The sequence below is a fragment of the Vulpes vulpes genome, chromosome 9, assembly GCF_048418805.1.
Source record: "Vulpes vulpes isolate BD-2025 chromosome 9, VulVul3, whole genome shotgun sequence".
Lineage (NCBI taxonomy): Eukaryota > Metazoa > Chordata > Mammalia > Carnivora > Canidae > Vulpes > Vulpes vulpes.
Genome location: NC_132788.1, coordinates 85,762,789 through 85,785,569, shown reverse-complemented (window position 1 = coordinate 85,785,569; position 22,781 = coordinate 85,762,789). Strand labels below are relative to the sequence as shown.

General features: G+C 35.9%; 1 protein-coding gene and 1 pseudogene across 50 annotated transcripts in view; both read left to right on the top strand.

The window, feature by feature from the left end:
- SLMAP (sarcolemma associated protein) overlaps nt 1-22,781 on the top strand; it is a 142,533-nt gene that overhangs the window by 58,760 nt on the left and 60,992 nt on the right. For all 50 annotated transcript variants that reach the window (XM_072720669.1, XM_072720671.1, XM_025985892.2 and 47 more), the window contains exons 3-6: nt 12,596-12,668; nt 17,140-17,176; nt 18,906-18,968; nt 22,548-22,643. In XM_072720669.1, coding sequence (XP_072576770.1) covers nt 12,596-12,668; nt 17,140-17,176; nt 18,906-18,968; nt 22,548-22,643 — 269 coding nt within the window. The remainder of the gene's footprint in view (nt 1-12,595; nt 12,669-17,139; nt 17,177-18,905; nt 18,969-22,547; nt 22,644-22,781) is intronic.
- On the top strand, nt 1,705-3,210 carry LOC112913291 (rab GDP dissociation inhibitor beta pseudogene; annotated as a pseudogene).

Sequence of the window (22,781 nt, the reverse complement as noted above, 5' to 3'; positions counted from 1 at the left end):
TTAGGAAATAGTTAACCAAAAGTAAATAGGACTTCTCAGAGTCCTTAATACACTAGCATATACACCGATCTCGGGGGGGGGGGGGGGGGGGGCGGGGTGGTGTGTGTGTGTGACTGTTCTAGAATGCAGCTCTTTCCAAACTCCTTCCCACTCTTCTTTCCCATCTAGCTGTGAGAGATACTCTTTAGAACATGCTGTAGGAAGCTAAGAGGACAGTCCTGAAATTCAGTTATTATTAGTGCACCATTATTTTAGCAACATTAGATTCTTGCAGGCTTCTTTGAATATTTATCTTTTATGCCAACTTTAAGGAAATTAAATAAAGAAAAATTCATCATTTAAAATGTTGTTTCTTTTTGTATTTATTCTTTCAAAAAGTTGACATTCCTGGGCTCTTGGGAGACAGCTCTATCACTAGTTGAGTACTACCTGTATATGCCAGGGAAAAACTTAGACTTTGTCCTACGCTAAACAGTACTATGATAAGCTTTATATCACTTGAAAAATCCTACTGAAATTATACAGCACTACCGGATAACTCCTGGATCAAGGAAGAACTCAAAAGGGGAATTTTAAACTATGTAGAAAGGAAAGGAAAGACTTTTATACTAAAATACGGTAAATCCTTTACTCAGATAAAAATTAATCATCTTAAATTCCTTCTCTACTAAAGAAGTACTATGAAGGAACTTGTCATTTAGGAGAAGTCAGAAAAAGAACAAGAAAAAGAAGTTGGGAAATAAAAAGCAGAAATTAATGAAATAAGCAAAAACATATAGAAGGGATAAGCAGACCAAATGCTGGTTTTGTAAAAATCATCCACCCAACCAACAAATAATACAACAGGTAATTTGTAAGCCTTGATTCCCTTATTAGGTTAAAAAAAATACTAGCAAAAATACACAAGATAAGGAATGAAAAAGACATAAACACAGATACAGGATGTACTAAAAGAATTTTGAGAAACTAGTACATGCCAACCTATGACAAGGAATGGAGCTAGAGTAAAATACTTTCCTAGCAAAATTATGCCAAGATGTAGAAAACTAGAGTAAACTGATTTCCTTAGAAGAAACTAAGACGTTATTAAAGATTGACCAGAACCAGAGGTTCTGGTCATATTATTCACAGCTAAATAATGGTCTTATTTTTAAAAGCATGTAAATTCAATGTTATTTGAATAATACAAACATGCATAAATGTGGAAAGCTGTCAGAATCCTTTAGAGAAGCCAACAGCATATCACTAGTGCCAAATTCTCATAAAGATATAGTTCAAAGACAGAAAACTAGCACTAATTTCACTTGTGATGATAGAGGAACAATTCTGATTAAGGTATTAATAAATTAACTTCAGAAATGAAGCTAGAATAAACAACAAAGTGGGTTTTATTCCAAGATTTAAAAAAGTGATTCAGTATTGGGGAACTCTATTAACACTGTCCACAAACTAAAAATGTTACATGAAAACCATAACTGTATAACCAGTAGGTATTGAAAAGGTTGGATTCTTCTCTTCCCATCTGAGCTGGAGGCCAACCTCTCTTCCTTGGCAGCTCTGTTTTACTTCTAGCCCTGGCTTTCCTTTCCCATCAGACGGGCCAGAGTGCTTCCTCTTGCTTCAGGTTGGTTGTATAGCCTCTGGCCCCTCCAGGCCCTGTGCTTTTCTCTTTTCTTCAGGCTTAGGTCCTCCCTCTCCCCCACCATGAATGAGGAGTATGAAGTATTCCTGCTGGGCACCAGCCTGACTGAATTTATCCTGTCAGGTATAATGTCAGTGAATGGAAAGAAAGTTCTTCACATGGATAGAAACCTGTATTATAGAGAAGAAGGTTCTTCTATAACACCTCTGGAAGATGTATACAAAAGATTTAGAATACCAGTGTACCACCATCATTAGTGGGGATAGGAAGAGACTGGAACGTTGACTTAATTCCTAAGTTCCTTATGGTCAGTGGTCAGCTGGTTAAGATGCTGCTTTATACAGAGGTCACTACTATCCACTTTTCAAAGTGACTGAAGGGAGCTTTGTCTATAAGGGAGGAAAAATCTACAAGGTTCCTTTCACTAAAGCAGAAGCCCTGGTATCTAGCTTAATGAGGTTGTTTGAAAAACGTTGCTTCAGAAGATCCCTAGTGTCTGTTGCCAACTTTGATGAAAAAGATCCCTGAACTTTTGAGGACATTGATCCTAAGAAGACTGCAATTTGAGAGTTGTACAAGAAATTTGACTTGGGACAAGATGTCATAGATTTTACTGGCCATGCCCTGGCATCTTACAGAACCAATGACTATTTGGGGCACCTGGGTGGCTCAGTTGGTTAAGTGTCTGCCTTCTGCTCAGGTCATGATCCCGGGCTTCTGGGATGGAGCCCCATGTCGGGTCACCCTTTCCTTCTGACCCTCCACCCTGCTCATGCTCTAACTCATTCTCTCAAAACAAATAAATAAAAAATCTTAGGAAAAAAATAAAAACCAATTACTGTTTAGATCAACCATGCTGTGAAACCATTAATAGGATTAAACTTTACAAGTCTCTGGCAAGATACAGCGAAAGTCCAGACCTTTATCTTTTGTATGGTCTTGGAGAACTTAGCCCTGGGATTTGCAGGGCTATGTGCTATTTATGATGGTACCTACATGCTCAATAAACCAACTGAAGAAATCGTACAAAATGGAGGAGTGATTGTTGTGAAATCTGAAGGAGAAGTTAATCACTGTAAGCAGCTCATTTGTAATACCAGCTATGCAAAAGACCAGGTAGAAAAAGTGAGCCAAGTGATAAATTATCTGCATCCTCAGCCACCCCATCAAGAACATCAGTGGTACCAGCTCCTGCCAGATTATCATTCCCCAGAACCAAGTCAGTCAGAAGCCAGATAGCTATGTCTGCATGATTTCCTCCATACACAGTGTGGCAGCACAAAGAAGGTATATTGCCATAGTTAGTACAACTGTGGAGACCTTTCAAGGAGCCAGGGAAAGAAATCAGATCAGCTTTGGAGCTTTTGGAGCCAATTGAATAGAAATTTGTTAACATTAATGACCTCCTTCTACCAAAAGACTTGGAAACAGAAAGCCAGGTCTTTATTTTCTGCATATACAATGCTCCAAATCATTTTGAAACAACTTGTGATGACATCAAGGACACCTGGAAGAGGATGACGGAATCTGAGTTTGACTTAGAGGAAATGAAGCACAGATTATATTAATGGGGAAGACTAATAGCAGTACCTTTTATTATCTAATTAGGACAAACTTCTGGCAAATGATGTATACTGTATGAAATCAATATTATAAGGCCCGCTTTTGTAATCAAAACTGAGATTGCAGAGCACTGTATTAGTAAATGTTCCTTTCCCTTCTAATATCATGTATTAACTTGTTTTCAAGTGGCTATTCAGAATTGGCAGATTACCATATTATATTCAGTTTAACCAATACTAGTTTTTTTTCCTAGTGAAAGATCAGTTTTTAAAAAAACATTGTGATACTGATTCAGAGCACTTGATAATATATTTGTATCTTTTAATCAGTGTAGCCTTTGCAGTTATGTGCTTCTGCTGCTCAAGAGCTGGATCAGTACAATTTGTGTGCCATCTGTCTCTTGATGTTAAGGGAATTAGAAATTGTCCATAATCTGGGACAGAAGCCCTATGTTTTCCCTACACCTTTACATTTTGTGTTCTGTCAAGTGTTATATGTGCCCATGGAAAACAGCCACCAGTTGGGAGTTATGTGGGCCTAAAATTCTAACCCAACTTCAAACCAAGTCATTTTAGAGGAAGACTATGTGCAGTGTTTTAACCTTTATACAGTTGATGAGAACAAAGGGAAAGAAACTCAGTCATAGACCATGTAAAAGTAGAAGCTTCTTTTGTATTCTAGATGTGACCTCTTCAATGATGCCTGTCTCAAAATGGCTCCAAATGATTTCTGTACTGCAAAATAAAGTCAAACTCTGAAAACCTAAGGAAAAAAAAAAAGCATTTGATCAAGTTTAGGAGTTTCCTAATAAAAATTCTAAATAAATAGAATGAATAGAAAAAACTAAATAAAATAAGAATTTTAATTAAAATAGAATAAAAAGGGGTGCTTGGGTGATTCAGTCAGTCAGGTGTCTGACTTGATTTTTTTGGCTCGGGTCATGATATCAGTGTTATGAGATTGAGCCCCAAATTGGGCTCCATGCACTCTGGGCATGGAGCCTGCTTAAGATTCTCTCCTCCTACCTCTGCTTGCACACTCACTCTCTCTCTCTCTCTCTCAAAAAATAAATAAATAAAAATAGAATAAAAGTAGCACAAATGCTATACAGGTGTAAAAATGTATGAACTAAATTTACATATATCATCAGTAAGGATAAATCTCAGACATTCTCTCAAGCAAATTGCAGAAGGATATGCGTGGTACAATACTATTTACATAAAGCATGAATTAATGTAAAACAGTACTACATAGTGCTTTTGAATATATTTATAGTAAGAATATAAAATTAGACACTTGAAATGATAAAAAATAGTTTGTGAGGATGTATGAAAAGATTTCTTTTCATCACTGTGCATAGAACAAATGAAGCATAATTTTAAAATTGCACATTGTGTAGCTATTAAAAAGAATAAATTAGGATTATATGAATTGTAGAGATTTGTATAAGATACACTGTTGAGGGATCCCTGGGTGGCGCAGCGGTTTGGTGCCTGCCTTTGGCCCAGGGCGCGATCCTGGAGACCCAGGATCGAATCCCACATCAGGCTCCCGGTGCATGGAGCCTGCTTCTTCCTCCGCCTGTGTCTCTGCCTCTCTCTCTCTCTCTGTGACTATCATAAAAAAAAAAAAAAAAAAAAAGATACACTGTTGAGGAAAGAATCACTATTAATAATTCATGATTTTAAAAAGTCTCACCAATCCCTATAAATGTACATGTTCATGTATGTGTTTGAATATGATTATATGAACATAGGGGAAAAAGCATAGAAGGATGTATACTAGGTCATTACTGTGAGTCATCCTGGAGTGGGGTGGAGGGGAGAAGTAAAGGAGAAGAGGAAGCCAAATTAAAAAGGATGGGGCTAATATGTCTGCAATTAAAAACCTTCCACTATCTGTGTCATTTATGTATTTATGTGAAATGAATATGTAAAAGGAAATTTCAAAAAATATATAATATATAAAAATATTTTTTTTGTGTGTGTGTGTATATATATAAAATCATGATTTTGTTAAAAAGGGCACAGGAACCTAACGTCATTGAACATATCCATTCATATTAGTGACTCTTCTACTCCATCCTCTCCAAAACAAGCTGATTTTGATGTTTGACTTTCCATATAGTGTGACTCCAGGTTGAAAACTCAAGGTACAAATAACTTGTCCTCTGGATGTAAAATATCGTTGAAACCAAATAAGATGATATTCTAATAGATTTTTTTCAAGGAAATGAGAGAGAATGCCAACCTGTCAGATCCTCCTGAAGTCAGAGCTATCTATTCCTCTGTACCCAAACCCACAAACTGCTCAGACAGAGCATGGGTTCTGGGCTACATAACATTACAGTAACTCTCTCCTGCAAAGCTTGGGGCCAGCTAGTTCTATAAACTTGGTATATAACTCCAGTCAGTTCATCCCTGAGGTCTACTTTCACCAATATCTGTTCCTAGGTAAGCCCCTATGAACAGGGAGCCCATTATGAGCAAGGGACAGTGGTATCTTCCTTTTATTGTGCTCAAACTGCCCTCAATTATTTTTACTTCCCACAGTAGACCTTGTCTTTTCGCACATGCTTATTCCTTTGGCTAAAAACTTTTTCTAGGTTGAAAAAGGTGTCTTTCCATGTCCCTGTTGCATACTGCACTCTCCTTTACATGTTTGCCTCTCTCACTAAGCTACACAAGAGCAAGCATTGTGTATGTCTTCATTGTAGACTCTCCACACTCAACTTGGCATATACTGGTTGAATAAATTTTAAAATGTCTTATGGGGCAGCCCAGGTGGCTCAGCGGTTAGCTCTGCCTTCAGCCCAGGACGTGATCCTGGAGACTTGGGATCAAGTCCCACGTCAGGCTCCTTGCATGGAGCCTGCTTCTTCCTCTGCCTGTGTCTCTGCCTCTCTGTCTCTGTCTCTCTGTCTCGTTCTCTCTCTGTGTTTCTCATGAATAAATAAATAAAATCTTAAAAAGTGTAGCTATCTTCTATCATCATAAAAATGTTTAAAAAATAAAAGACATCAAACTTGGGTAACCTGGGTGGCTCAGTGGTTAACTGTTTGCCTTTGGCTTAAGCCATGATCCTGAGGTCTTTTTCTTTGCTCATGCCATTCTCTCTCAGCCTTTCCTTCCATTTCCAGCTTTCGAAGTCTTATTCTTTTTTTTAACCCTTTTTATAAATCCTCCCCTGCCTTTGTTCCAAATTTCCACAGTATTTTGTACCTCTTGTAGCATTTGTGAAAATTTTCCCCCTTTGTTGTTATGTTAGCTGTTTCTTGTTCTCTCTACAAAATATATTGAAATCTCCTCAAGACAAGGACCTAGTCATAATCATCTTGATTTTCCCCATCTTTACCATCCTACTGCTTCATAACCAGCAGATTCTCAGTGACTATTTAGCAAACAGCTAAAACTAAAGAACCACTACTCCTTGTGCATAAATAGAAAAATAACCTAAGAAGAAGTATTGCTCCATTGTATGCTAGAGAAATAAAGTAGCAAATGAATTCACATACCTAGAGAAAGGTCTCCCACCAAATAAATAGTTAGAAACAGGATTCCTGGGAGAAATAGCTAACTCTGAGTCTAAGCAGGAAATATACAGGTTGAGCATAGAAGATTTTGTCATAGAGGGGATCTCTGGGTGGCTCAGTGGTTTAGCGCCTGCCTTTGGCTCAGGGCACAATCCTGGAGTCCCAGGATTGAGTCCCGCATCGGGCTCCCTGCAGGGAGCCTGCTTCTCTCTCTCTGCCTGTGTCTCTGCCTCTCTATGTATCTCAAAAATAAATAAATAAAATCTTAAAAAAGATTTTGTCATATATAAAACAATGAAACTGAGACTCCTAGGGTTCTGTCAGAAAATTCAATTAACGTGAAGTTCTAATTGATCAAAGATGGGACAGTTTGAGGATCAAATAATAACAGCAGTGGATTGAAATATATCAAATGTGCTTAAATCCATGAACTTAAATGATACTAAAAAGAAAACAAAAAGATTTGATCACCCTTAGAAAAACGTAGGTAAACCATCCTGAAAACAAGTAAATAAAGAGCAAGAATAAGCATTTATGCTACCTTTCCTGGAGAGAATTATTCCTGACATAAACAAGGAGTTGATGAGGGAAAGCTTTTTTTTTTTTTTTTTTTTTTTTTGCTGAGGAGTGAAAGCTTTTGATTACTGAACTCTAGCTCGTAAATGAAGACAGAATGATAGAATATCAGTACAAAAACACTTTTTAGAATTAAAATATTACTTATCTTTTTTTTTTTAAGATTTTATTTGTTTCTTCATGAGAGACACACACACACACACAGACACAGGCAGAGGGAGAAAGAAGCAGGCTTCCCCGCAGGGAGCCTAATGTGGGACTCATCCGGACCTGGGATCATGCCTTGAGCCGAAGGTAGATGCTCAACTGCTGAGCCACCTAGATGTCCCAAAATGTTAATTGTCTTTTTGGCTAGCTTTCCTGCCTTGTTTCTGACTGGAAAAAAAAAAAAAGTCTTTGAGGGACACCTGGGTGGTTTAGTTAGGCATTTAACTCTTGATCTCAGCTCAGGTCTTGATCTCAGGGTCCTGATTTCAAGCCCCACAGTGGGCTTCTCGCTAGGTGAGGAGCCTACTTAAAATCAGGACTCCTGGGTGGCTCCATTGGTTAAGCATCCGCCTTCAGCTCACATCTTGATCTCAGGGTCCTGGGATTAAGCCACTTGTTGGGCTCCCTGCTCAGTGGAAAGTCTGCTTCTCTCTTTGCTTCTCCCTCTGCCTCTCCCCTTACTCGCTTGCTCTTCTTTTACTTTCTCTCTCACTTGCTTCTCTCTCGGGGAAAAAAAAAACTTAAAAAATAATTTTAAAAATCTTTGAATTGGAAGCTTTATGAAGTGAAAATTTCAAGGTTGAAAGTTTGGTAACTTTTTAACCTTAGTTTGTAGTCAAAAGACAAGCAAATAATTCCTCAGTTTGGAAATGTTAATGCCTCTCATTTAGATCTTGGTTTTTTTAGATGTTTCTTATGTTTTTATCATCTTACTCATTGTACTTCTATTACTGCCAGTCATTTCAAGGGATCCTTCAAACTACTCAAATATAAAGTACTGTTGACCTTTCCACTCAATGCAGGAACAGAGATAGAGCCAGACTACAACATACCCCAGAAGTTTCAGTCTTCCAATTCAGGGCTTTACATAGCTTTTAAGCTCATCACAGTGAACATGGGTCTTTTAAGTAATGCCTGTGTGAAGAGGCAATAGTAAAGGCTGACTTCATACCATAAAGTAAATATATTAATTCAAAAGCAAAAACAATAACCTGTATGAGATAATAGAGGAAAAAACTCACAAATGACAGCTTAGGTAGTCTTCATTTTGATTTTTAATAAAATCTCATAAGTACAAGTAATTGCAGATTTTTATGCATAGATGCCTTGTTTTTTTGAGTCAGACACACTTCTTGTTTTAACATTTTTTAAATTTGCATGCAGCTTACAGTGCATATATGCAGTTTTACTTGCTGTCAGAAAGTAGATCATTCCTATGAAACTTTTTTTTTTTTTAAGGTAGGTTTTATGCCCAACATGGAGCCTAGTACCGGGGCTTCAACTCACAACTGTGAGATCGAGACCTGAACTGAGATCAAGAGTCTGATGCTCAACTGACTAAGCCACCCAGGCATCTCCTATGAAACCTTTAAAAATTGGTGTAAAGGGAAGAAGCAATTACATTAATTTATATGGAAAAACTTTTTAGCATTCTCAGACCCAAAATGTCATCTCTCTTAGGCTTTTCTGATACCTGAGGGACATAATTTTGCTAATGGATGCACAAAATAAATCAAGATAAAGCACAGATGTTCACAGACACAGTTCAAAACTATGGCCGCTGGATGCTGAGATGCTGAGTATACTTTGTGGGGGAGGAGCTTGCCAGGGCCCCTCTCAATGCCTTGTAACAGCTCACTGCAAAATGCTTGCTGAATGCTATTTGCACTTTACCTTTTTTTTCACAATTAGCAAAAATCCTCTTTGGATTTCTTTTGGTTGGGAAAACAGGTACTGATGTAGGTCTTTCATAAAAGTAAAGGGATATAATACAAACTTTTAAAAAGCAGAGAGTGGGGCACCAACTGGGTAGCTCAGTTGGTTAAATCTCTAACCCTTGATTTAGGCTGAGGTCATGATCTCAGGGTCTTGAGATGGAACCCCATGTCCAGCACTGTGTGTGGAGCCTGCTTAAGATTCTCTCTCTCCTTCTCCTTCTGCTCCTCCCTCCTCTTCATGCGCTCCCTCTCCCTCCCTCTCTCGCTCTCTCTTAAAAAAAAAAAAATTGAAGGGTACCTGTATTTAATGTGGCAGTGATCCTGCAGCCTTCTTACCCTGCCTGAGAAACTTTTAAATTGTGTGTTTTACAATCATTTTGTTTCTGAATCTTGGAAATATGGTGAATAATGTTTCTGGGAAAATTTTGAGAACAAAATTGGTTTAAAAAGTGATTAATAAAATATTTGAGAGCAGTACTTTCCAAAGTATTTTTTTCACAATACTGTATATATCATGTATATAATACTGTCATATCAGTTCCTGTGTAAGTGTTCTGAAAACAGGGGACAGAGATGCTCATTGGTCAAATAAGTTTGGAAATGCATCTTACTTTTAGAGCCTCATGATGGATAAAAAGCCCATTGAGCTCTGAAAAAGACTGGTATAAAAAAAATAAAAACTCTTCAATATATTTTAACCAAGTATTTCCCAAACTTTTCTGACCTTCATGTCTGTTTTTATTAACACCCACTAGCACTCCATTTTGGGAAATACTGTTATATAGAGTTGATTAATGTAAGTATTAGAACAAAACATTTTTATCAGGTAGTTTTAAATACTCGCCTGTTGCAAATTAAAAAGACAACTAATAATTCTGTGCATATGTGTGTATCTGCTTGTCACAAGAACCTTTTCAAAAGCAGGGCTGGCTATACTAGATTATCCACTTAGTCAGACGTGATCTTTAACTGCCTTCAGTAGTACAGCAACCCCATGCTGCCCTGTCAGTATTACCCCTCTATTCATTTCACAGATTTGTACATCATTTCGCTTGCTAGACTTTGGGGTGATATATCTGAGCAATGGAAATTCTGATGTAATATATCACAGCTTGTCAGTTCTGGCACTGCAATTTTATTCTGTAACTCAATGCATGTAATTTTTTAGACTCTATTATCAATTTAAATACATTGGTCAAGTATCAATATTGCTGGATTTTGTTATACTCTTCTCTTGTATTTATTATAGCCTGTAAAGAGTAGATCTCTGGCAGAGTCATAGAGCTGGGAAAATCTGTCCCTTCCCTATATTCTACCAGGGAAAGGAGGGAGTTAAGTAGTTCTTACAAGTGTAGGTGAACTCTGCTGCCCTCAAAGTAAGAGATGTCTTCACCCTGGGTAATGGAAGCTGTAAAATATTAACCAACCATGTTATTTGGCATATTCAGTAATCATTCATTAAATGCCTACTTTGTGCCAGATAACTCTGCCAAGTATGGGATTTAAAAAGTGAAAAGCAACCAATCTTTGCCCCTCTTACAGAGTCTGCTCTAACTGGTGAGACAGTGGTTGCGTAAATGACAAATATTCACAGTGCACTGTGCTTACTATTATAAGAAGTAGATATAGGAGACTCTGGAGACCCCTAAATCAGATAATGAGTTCCGTGAAGTAAGTAGAAAGTCTGAGCCTAGGGGATAAGTAGCCTTTGGTCATGCAGGCAAGAGGATAAAATGATATCACTGACAGAACAGCTTGTAAAATGAATAGAGTTGTGAAAAAAGGAATTTGGAAATGCAAGTAGCTTGGTCTTGCATAGGGTATTTATGGTAGCAGGATGGAGGATGAGACCTGAAGGGAAGGAAGGAGCCCAGGTGGTTCGCGGCTGTAATTGCTGTGGATGGTTCTTGATCTGTGTTAGCACTTTTCAAATAATAAGTTAATGAAAATTGAGTAAATTGCACTAAGTTTCTTAAGTTTACTGTATATTTCCAGATGACAGAATAATCATATTACTTCATGTTTATAATATTGTTTTGATGGTTTATAGGCCTGATCACTTAATAAGTTACTCTTACATAAATGCATTAGCTCTATTCTTTTTTTTTTTTTTTAAGATTTTATTTATTTTTTATTTGAGAGAGAGAGAGAGAGAGCACAAGCAGGGGGAGGGATAGAAGGAAAGGAAGAAGCAGACTCCTCACCAAGCATGGAGCCCAACTCAGAGTTTGATCCCAGGACTCTGCAATCATTACATGAGCCAAAGTCAGATGCTTAACCAACTGAGCCACCCAAGCATCCGAGCATTAGCTTTATTCTTAATCAGTTTTATTGAGATATAATTTATTTGCAACACCAGTTTTATACAGTGGGTACAACTTACTGAGTTTTGACAAATGTATATGGTCACATAACCACTCCTTTTCTAATTATGAGACAGTATATTTTCAGCACCCTGCATTAGCTTTTAATTGGTAAATTAAATAAATTATCTCTTTGAATCCTAAACCCAGAATATATATAATCTTGGAAGAATAGAGAAATAAAAAGCCATCAACCTTAAAACAGCAAAAAAATATTTTCTTATAAAGCCCAATCACAAAGAGAAGCTACTTACTGCCTTTGGGGGGTTTTGTCTCTTGAAATCATCAGAAGGAAAAGGAGGAAGTAAGAAGCAACAATAAGAAGTTGTCTACAAAATGACTGGTGTAATGTTATATAAAAATGTTAGGGAGTGGAGGAAGAAAAAGCACCAAAACCACAATTTTAAATACTGAACTGGAAATCTCAGACTTTAATAAACAGAGTACCAGAAGCAACTTCACTTGTCTGAGGTCTTGGTTTTCTCACTCATCAAATGGGAGAATTGAATGGCATATTTCAAGCTCTATTATGCAGAATTTACAAGTTTTGTTAGGCATGGATAGGAGTTACAGATTGAGGAGGACAGGAGAATTAGGAATTAGGGCCAACTATTAAATTGGGGAATAGTTGGAGTTAGGTTTTGATGCCAGAAGATAGGGGAAAAAGTGCATTTCCTCTCCTCAATTGTATTTACATAAATTCAACTGACCTTTTATTGACTGCTACAGCATTGGAGGTTAGGGCACTTTTCAAAAACAATTCTATCTATAATTCTGCCTTGCAGCTGTGATTCAGTATAAACAGGGATGACTTTCTCCAGGGGAGTGAATACTGCCATTAAACCACCAGATTAAAAAACAAAAAACAAACAAAAAAAACACCAGATTTTTTTCCTGGAAGTTATTTAGGAATAAAATGTTTCGATATGAGAGATATGAAGGTTTGTATTTTTAAACAATTATTTAATCCATCTTATTTGTTTATTTTAACCAGTTACCCATGGATGTATTGTTTCCACAATAAAACTTTTTCTACCAGATGGTATGGAAGCCCGGCTCCGCTCAGAGTGAGTATAATTTAGTGCTATGAAGTTTTTATATTAATTACCTTGGTTAATAATATTCGAGATGATGGTATACAGTTAACACTTCAGGATTATTCTAATAATGGTAGAACATTAATGCAGTATTTTAGAATATATTTCATTTTAATTGTTTTTTCACATTACCTACAATGTTACTGATGTTTTTCACATTACCTACATTACTGCAATTCTAGTAAATAATAATATATAATGAAGCACAGATTATTTTGTTTCCAAATTTAACTTTACAATTTATATTTTGATGGATTATTAGTTGTATTTCAAAATATTTAGGATATGTAAGTTACTGATGAGTGGTAACTGTATTCATTAGTGGTGAGAACTGTATTTTGATCTGTATTTAATATAGGACTTCTTAAACTGTGATTTCCTCTGAAGTTAATGCCAGTGTCATGATCTTTTAGGACATTGAGGATGTTGATATAGTTAGTAACCAAATAGATGGGAGTTTTGGAGGGATTTTCCAAGGCTGTATTTTTTTTCCCCCTCAAGTGGTGGGAAGATCATTCAGATGAGGACAAACTTGAAAGGGAAGAGTTACTCATAAAATGTAAATGTTAAGACCTAAACATAAGTATATTTTAATCTTGTGCTTTTCATAGGTTATCATTATATAGTAATTATTAAACGTAAGCATTTTTTATCTGGGGAGAAGACTGTGTATATGCAAGAAACTTGTTTGTACACCCAACATAATATTTTTTATCCTTCAGAAGCAAAGACAAAGATTTGAAGGTGGGAGGTTAAGATAAGCAGTAAGTTTAAGGCAAAATAGAGTCGTGAGTAGGAGAGAGAATGAAAAAGAAAGCAGAGGCTCTTCTATTACTTTGGTAGTCTGTGCTTTCATTAGAACTACTATATAATTTGCTTCAGTTAGAAGCTACCAATATTTTTTAGCTTTAAGGATACCTGGAGCAAAGCAAAAAATTTTAAACATTTAAATGTAAAATCTGTTTCCTATTCTATATTATAGTTTAATTATTAAAAATACAGTTAACTTTGGGAACTTTAGTATGACTCTTTTTATGAGTCAAGGGTTAAGTTTTTAAAAATAAGAGTAACTATTAATCAACTAATGATGTGTGGCTTCTAAAGACCTTGATGTTTTTGTGTGATAATGAGATTTTTCTTTCATGGAGTTAAAAGCTTTGAGCAATTATATAAAGGATCATCTGTCATCTCAGGTTCCATCTAGGAGGGCATGTCAATTTTTCAAAGTCTGTGTTAGTGAATTGTGTCCCTATCCTTCTTGTTTCCCCAGTGCTTTTCATCTTCTCCCTGTTTCCTTCTCATTGTTTGGTTTTTCTTATGTGGTTAAATATTAGTATCGTTTAAAATTTTGCTGCCGGCTTCATTGTACATAGTTTGGCTGACTTTCTGGAGAAGATGAATTTTGGACAGGCAGTTCTCTGGAGCTGTAGGAAGATCACAGTGGTCTTCAGAGGCAGATAGTCTCATTCAAAGCCCAACTCCACCTATTCTGTGACTTGATGAGGCCTCCCTTTTCTCATTTGAAAAATGAAGATAACAATAGTACTTATTGAGCAGGAATTTTATGAGGAAGACTAAGCAAGGTTATGCACTTAAAAAGTTTTGTGTAGTACCTGGCATATATTAAGCACACAATGATCATTGGCTGTTTCTGTTACTGTAATCTTTTTTAGCCATCAAGATACTTTTGGGTATGCCAGAATGCTTAGTTTAAGGTATATTATATACATAGCATTTGATGCTTTTAAGATTTTCACTAGCTAGTTGTCAAAAAGTTGATTCTTTTTTCTTCCTTGTTTTTGATTACATTGCACAAATAATTTTTTTTTAAGTTACCACTATACCCAACATGGGGCTCAAATTCATGACTCTGAGTTCAAGAGTCATATGCTCTACTGACTGGGCCAGCCAGGCATTCCTGCACAAATAATTTTTAAATGATAACAAACAGAGAAAAATTGCCTGAAACCCTACCGTCCCAGTACTGATGGTTTTCCCTTTCTGCACTGCCTTTTTGCATATGAACATAGTTCATATACAAAATATGTATATTTTGTATACAAAATATTCGATATATATAAATCAACCAAATACAATTCAATATACAATTCAAATACAATATAATTCAAACAAAATACACCAATATCCAGAATAGTTTCTGTAAAATACACACACACACACACACACACATACACACATACACACACACACATATATATTACTCATGGAATAGTTTAGCTGAATTTTTAGCCCTTTGTTAACCAGTTTTTCACAAGACCAGAAACTTTTGTACTTCAGTCACTAAGAAAACTGGATTAAAAAAAAAAAAACTGAATACTATTTGCTTCGATTTAGATTATCTTAAGTTAATTTGCCTGTCTGTATATATCTACAGAGAAAAAGATACATACCCCAGATGGTTATCTCTAGGTGCTTGCATTAGATAATTATTACTTATTCCCTCATACTTTACACATTTTCCATAATCAGTATTTCTTAATTTTGTAGTCAAGAAAAAGAAAGTTACGTTTAAAATGTCTATTCCATGTTTATGGATAGAGAGAAAAACTAAATTTGGCATAATTTTTTAAACCTTCATTAGGCACCAGCTTTGCTAGGGCCTTTTGATAGATTCTGGGGATCCAGAGGTGATTGGTACCTGAAAACACATGTGAAATCGAAGAAGTGAAGGGTTATATAATCTCAGTTGGGAGTCTGTACAGGATCGTGTGTGCTCAAAAGGGAGGATATGCTGGTACTTAATATTCCATTTTACTTAGCATTTTAGTGTATTTGTGATTAATTGAAGCATTTCTTAGGATGTTTGTGGTTACTACAGTGGGATCAGAATTGTCATTTCTATTTTTAATTCGTGGAAGATAGTTTCTCATTAGTTTACACATGATTAACCAGTTGAATCTAGGAACTCCAGTCAGCCTTTAGGCTCACTATCACCAGAGTAGCACCTAGGATATGAAGTGATTAGCAACTCATAGGGGATGTGGGTGGGCAGCCTTGCTTTGTGTTTTCTACTCACCCCAACACACACACAGTATCTTACCAAGCATTGTAAGATAGGAACCCTAGCTTCCCTAGCTGCTGAGTTCTCATTGGGAGTGGTAGTAGGGTTAAGTGATAGAGTGTTTTAGGTAATGTTCAAAGCTTTTAATTATATTAACATGTGTAATGCTTACAGTTACCGCATGGGGTTGTTTTTATGATTATCCCCAATTTATGGATGAGGAAGTTCAGACCTATAGTGCTTTAGGTAACTTGCCCAAGATTACACAGCTGGTAAATAGAGCCAGATACACAGCTGGTAAATAGAGCCAGGATCTGGGCCCAGTCAGTATGACATCTGAGCCTACATGCTTAACTGCTATACTATACTGCCTGTCTGTCAATAGTACTTTATAAGGCCCAAAAGGCAATTAGTATCAATTATACTATCTGTCTAATGCTTAGTTTTAAAGAACTATACCAAGTTTTTTTTTTTTTTTAGATTTTATTTATTTATTCATGAAAGACAGAGAGAAAGAGGCAGAGACACAGGCAGAGGGAGAAGCAGGCTCCATGCAGGGAGCCCGACATGGGACTTGATCCTAGGTCTCCAGGATCACACCCTGGGCTGAAGACGGCACTAAACCACTGAGCCACCGGGGCTGCCCTATACCAAGTTCGGATTCATACCTACATCTAAGCTTTCTGGTTGCTAGTGTGAGGCGGCTCAGAAGAATAATAATACTGTTTAGTTAGCTAAAGTTGTTCTCTGCTAGAACAAGTTTCCAAATTATAGCTTTCTTTCTAGTAGAACTTTGGTTTTTAAGCCTTTGTGTATAGGAATACTTAATTTTAAAAGAACATAATGTACACATTCCAAAATTAAAAATGGATAATTTAAGGAGTACTTCTTTCCTATATAGAAGTTCGATAGTCATGGCATTCACCAGAGCCCTCATTAAATAGTGGATCCTCAAGGACATTTAATACACTTTGATTTTTGAATTTGCATTTAGAAATATATTATGTGGGGACATTTGGGGCAGCCCAGGTCGCTCAGTGATTTTTAGCTCCTGCCTTCAGCCCAGGGCGTGATCCTGGAGTCCCGGGATTGGGTCCTGCATTGGGCTTCCTGCGTGGAGCCTGCTCCTCCCTCTGCCTGTGTCTCTGCCTCTCTCTCTCTCTCTGTCTCTCAAGAATAAATAAATAAAATCTTAAAAAAAAAAAAAGAAAACAAATATGTGTAAAAGATAGATTTATATATTTATTACCTTGTTTTCTAAGAATTCTGTGTATTTATGAAGGATTGAAAATAATTCACATTCTTTTAATTATATGAAAACAAGTATATCAACTTGGGGTTTAAGATATTCTGGTACTGTCATACTATTTCCGCTGTTGTCAGGAAATTAGATAAAAAATTCTAAATTTTACTTTTCAGTGTCATCCATGCTCCATTACCAAGTCCTGTTGACAAAGTAAGCTACTAATGATTATTTTTTCTAAACTAACTATATGGCTTTGGAAAGTGTTTTTGTTTGATGCTTTAATTAGAAACTTATTTTTCTTCTGTAACAAATTATATATAGTGTGTATAGGTATTTGGTTATTGCAGTCTTCTGATCTGGAGAAGTTAGGTTGTTTGTTTCTTAGGAAAAAGCCTTTGTTATCTCAAGTAAACGGCTGATTATATAGAGTAGGAGTACTTGTTTTATGCCAAAGCAGAAATACGCAGTGTTAGTTACTACTTTTTATTCTGGAATACAGTTCTGTCTAGGTGTATTTATTAAACTTTTCTGCCCAAATAGTTCACCCAACATATACCAACATATAAAAATAGCAGAAATATGGGTTTATGGAAATTGCTCTTTTTTTGTCCTTGAAAATCAGTTTTAACCTGATTTGGTCAGAAATTTTGCAATAATTACTTGTTAGCATTTTTCCTTTTATTAAGAATTAATGTTATAATAAACTAGATATCATTGCTAAATAGCAAAAAAAATACATCTATATCTTTTGACATTAATGTGCATATTTTTTTTTAGTGTACTAACTAAACTATTGAAAAAAATTTTACATTTTTGTGTTCCATTTGGATAAAGACTGAAAGCTTGCCTAAAACTGAAGTTCTCTGCTAGATTCCTTTTTCAGAAGTAAAATTGGTTAATCATCAACCTCAGTAATACCAAGAATTACTTCATAAATAAATAATGTCCTTAACAATTTAAGACTTTTAAAAATAATGCCACTTCTCTGAATTCTAGTTAGCATATTAATAAAAATATACTTTCTGAACTTAATCAGGAATGATGCTATTAACATCATTAAGTTAATACATAAGGCTTGGTAGTATTGAGGATATGGGTAAATGTTTTAGCAATCTAATGGTATCATCTTTTGGGGAGGTGGTGAACAATGCCATGGTTCTATGTTTCACACTTGGAAAGAACCCTTTATTGAAGGAATTTCTTCTAATACTCTCAAGTTCTAAGTATTTTTTCTGTGGTTTGTAATTAAAACATCATTATTTCCCATATTATTCTTTTTGTTAAACTTAGTTGTATCTTCTCTCTCTCTCTCTCTTTCTCTTTCTCTCTTTTTTTTTCTTTCTTTCCTTCCTTTCTCTCCTTCCTTCCTTCCTTCCTTCCTTCCTTCCTTCCTTCCTCCTTTTCCTTTTCCTTTTCCTTTCCTTTTCTTTCCTTCCTTTCAGCAAACCTATTTTCATTGCCTCTGGACATTGGACAAAGTGTTCCATTTCATGTCCTATCTCTCCCGACACCTCCACATACAACTCCCATTTTGAAGATGGCTACTTCTAAATAGATTGTGATTTGTTGACTATTTAACAATGAATTTTAAAGGGGAAAAGTGTATATCTCTTGACTTAGAAGGTATTATTTCTGAATTAAGAAAGTGCTGTATTGCTTTTGTGCTGTCTTCGTGATTTGGTTTATCAAGGAATGTTTTCATGAGTAGTACTTGTTCCACAACCCTGCTTATAAATCTCAGACTGGTCAGCAAAAAATAATACCATTTACAAATTCTAGATGTGAGAAATATTTTGAAAATGAAAGGAACTAATTGAGCTAAAAAATCATTTTTATTTTGTATATTTCAGTAAATAGACATTTCAGGGACTTGGTTTGGCTTTAATGTCTTTTAAAATTGTTTTGTGTGACTATTGGTACTTGTGTCATTTGTTTCTAGGTTGCTGCTAACACTCCAAGTATGTACTCTCAGGAACTATTCCAGCTTTCTCAGTATCTACAGGTAAAAGTAAATCTTGAAAATTCTTAGTTTTTAAAAGTAGAATTAAACAACTTAGATTTGATTTTACTAGTTCACAGATATAGACTAAAGAAATATTAACTGGATACAAGTACAGAAGAAATATCCTTCAAAGTTTAAAAAAAGATTAAAACTAGGTCTTGTGAAGAAAGGATAAAAAGCATCAGGATTATTAAGTCTAGAAAAGATAGGATTCTATACAATAGAAGTTTTTTTTTTTTCCACTCAAATATGAGGAAATTTCAAAATAGTTCTTTATTTATAGATGACTTTTAAATAAAATTAAACCTGGAGAGATTTTGGTTGCTTTGTATAATATTAATAGCAAGTAATTATATAGCACTTATTATATGCCAGACTCTAGTCTAGTCCTTTATCTCTATTCATTTCATCTTCAGAACAATCCTGTAAGGTACATATCTGGTAGAGGTAGGATTTGAACCAGATAGTCAAACCTCAGAGTCTCTGCCCTTAGTCACTGTGCTGTGCTGCTGGACCTATAGAAAGATATCTTGATAAGGCAGATTCATAGACGAAGTTAATACCATATTTAAAGAACCATAGAAATCTCCAAAAAGAAAATAAGTGGGTTTTTTGTTCGTTTTCTCTTGATTTTGGGAGATTTGGGTTGGATAATGGTTAATATTCTGGTGAGGAACCATGGTGAAGAAAAACCCTAGATCAGGAATTTAGAGATTAAACTTTTTATCTTCGCTCTGCTAGTGAGTTCTGTAACTTTGGGTAATCATTTTCTATGTAGGTCTTCAGTTGCTTTTTAAGAATGTTAGGACCAGACCAAACCAGTGATCCTGGTTCCTTCGTTCTTTTATAGGAATCAATCCCTAAGACCAGTTCCCCCTCAGTCAAGAATGTGCAAGTTTGAAAATTGTCAGAGCATTAATCACATCTTACCCTAATGGTGCATAGAAAAGCCATTTTACATAATTGCAGTTTAGTAGAATGTCTAATAGACTCTAGCAAGAATTCCCTGGACTTGGTCTAGGGACCAAGTCTGACCTTAACCTCTGACCTATTGTGAGCCTCATTTTCTTCATCTGTGATGTCGGCATAATGGCATGTATCTTACAGAATTGTCAAGAATAAATGAATCAATATATGTAATGCACTTAGAATAGTAACTGTCACATAGAATGTATGCCATACATGTTAGCAGTTATTTACCACTCAGTAAAGGAAGGCACATTAGCTGACCTAGATCTCTTATTTTCAGAGGTAGAAGAAAACTTTGAGATTAATCCAATCTAGCCTCCATTTTTCATATGCGAAATATGGGGCTCATATAATTAAAATTATTTCCCAAAACTACATGCTAAATAGTTACTAGTCATCATTGACTATGAATCTAATGCCATGGCTCACTCCAGTACTTTTTGCAATTTTGTCAGTTCCTTGAATATTCATAGTGGGCATAATCTTTCACTATTCATTTCTGATTTTTTAGAGATTATATTGTGCTGTCTTTTCTGTATACATCTTTTTGAATTGCTAAAGTTCTAATGTAAATTGTAAAACTTTTGAGTAAAAGCTGCAGTACATTTCATGCCTTAGAACCAAAAGGCCATTCCTTGAAGTATGAGATTTCTGTTAGGATGTGGTTCATGGAATTATGAAACTCTAAGTGGAATTGAGTTCAAAAAGATGAAATTACACCATCTAGTGGAAGTAGTAATTGTTTGGTGGTTTTGTTTTTAAGTAAAGCTTTTTTGCAGCATTTAGTGTCATTTCCTGGATATTAGGAATATTTCAAGAGCTTAACATAGAGACGCCTGGGTAGCTCAGCGGCCGGGCATCTACTTTTAGCTCAGGGCATGATCCTGGGATCCAGGATCAAGTCCTACATCGGGCTCCTTGCAGGAAGCCTGCTTCTCCCTCTGCCTGTGTCTCTGCCCCCGCCCCTCTCTTTTTCTCTCTCTCCATGTCTCTCATGAATAAATATATTTTTTTTAAAAAAAAGAGCTTAAACTTGGCAACTAGTCTCTTTTAAGTGTAAGCTGTGTTCTATGACTTTTGTTAGATTCCTTAATCTGTACTTTTATTTTATTTTTTAAAAGATTTTATTGGGCGATCCCTGGGTGGCGCAGTGGTTTGGCGCCTGCCTTTGGCCCAGGGCGCGATCCTGGAGACCCGGGATCGAATCCCACATCAGGCTCCCGGTGCATGGAGCCTGTTTCTCCCTCTGCCTATGTCTCTGCCTCTCTCTCTGTCTCTCTGTGACTATCATAAATAAATTTAAAAAAAAAAATTAAAAAAAAAAAATAAATAAAAGATTTTATTTATTTATTCATGAGAAACAGAGATAGAGAGAGAGAGAGGCAGAGAGACACAGGCAGAGGAGAAGCAGGCTTAATGCAGGGAGCCTGATGTGGGACTCAATCCCGGGACCCCAGGATCACGCACTGGGTGGAAGTCAGGCACTAAAACCCCTGACCCACCCAGGCGTCCCTAATCTGTACTTTTAGAGTTATATTTAAAAATGGTACCTGTAACTCTAATTAGATCAGATCATTGGTTAATCATTGGTTATCAAGGATGTGTAGAAAAATAAATACATGCTTTAAATCTCAAGTACTGTATGAAGCATATCTTTTTTTGTTGAGATGGCTCCAGAGATGGGGTCGTATGTTTTTCTTTGGCTAATGACAGGAATAGAAGAAAGTGAAATTTAAAAATGTGCCATAACCACAGCTGAATGCTATGTGAGCATTTTCACCTTGACTTCTAGTGAAGGAGACCCTCTTAATAGCTATCAAATGTTAACAGGAGACCTAGAGATAAGGCTTTGCTTGCCAGTATCCTCTGTAAAAATACCCTTTTGGAGCTGCCAAATAGTTATATAACTCCTTGACCCCCTTAATTACATGTGGACTCTTACTTATTTTTGGCATATTTGATCTGCTAAGTAGTATACGGTCACAAAGAATCAGAACACCTGGAAATGCAATAGATTGTGAAGCAGTCTCTAAATGTGTGTGTGTGTGTGTGTGTGTGTGTGTGTGTGTGTGTGTGTGTGTGTGTATAACATTCTTAAAAGGAAAAATTAAAGACATTTCTATTTTAGATGTCATATTTATACAGCAAAGCCATTAAGAAGTATCTTCACTACTGACCAGATTGTTTAGCTTAGTTTGGAATGAGTTTGTTCTAAAAGATATGTATATATTTAAATATATATATATATATATATATATATATATATATATATATATAAAATGAAGAGTTAAAAATTTGTTGGATTCTTGTAATCTGGATTTTCTTTTTTTTTTTTTAAACCCTTGTGAATTATAAGTAAAAAGAAAACAAAAGCAGGGGACTGTTTTCTGTTAATAGGGGAAGGTGCAGCTCAGTACCTCTAATAGACCAAGAAATAAGGCTAAAATGATGTGGCTTATATATATTTTACAAGGTAGATTTATCAGGTTTGAAAGTAAGATACAAAGTGGGATGTAATATGAGAATATTTTCAGAATGTACTAAAATTTGATTTTTCTTCAAGGAATCATGCTAGTTTATTAGAATCTCTTTTGTGATTTGTGCTATTAGGAGGCCTTACATCGGGAACAGATGTTGGAACAGAAGTTAGCCACACTTCAGCGGCTACTAGCCATTACCCAAGAGGCTTCAGATACCAGTTGGCAGGTATTCCAATTGCCTTTATATTCAAGAAGCATTGAAGTGTAGTTTAATATCCCTTAGATGTTGATTAAAAGTGAAATATTTTAGCAGGCAAAGTCATTTCCTAATGACCAAATATTAAAAATTTATCATTTTACAATG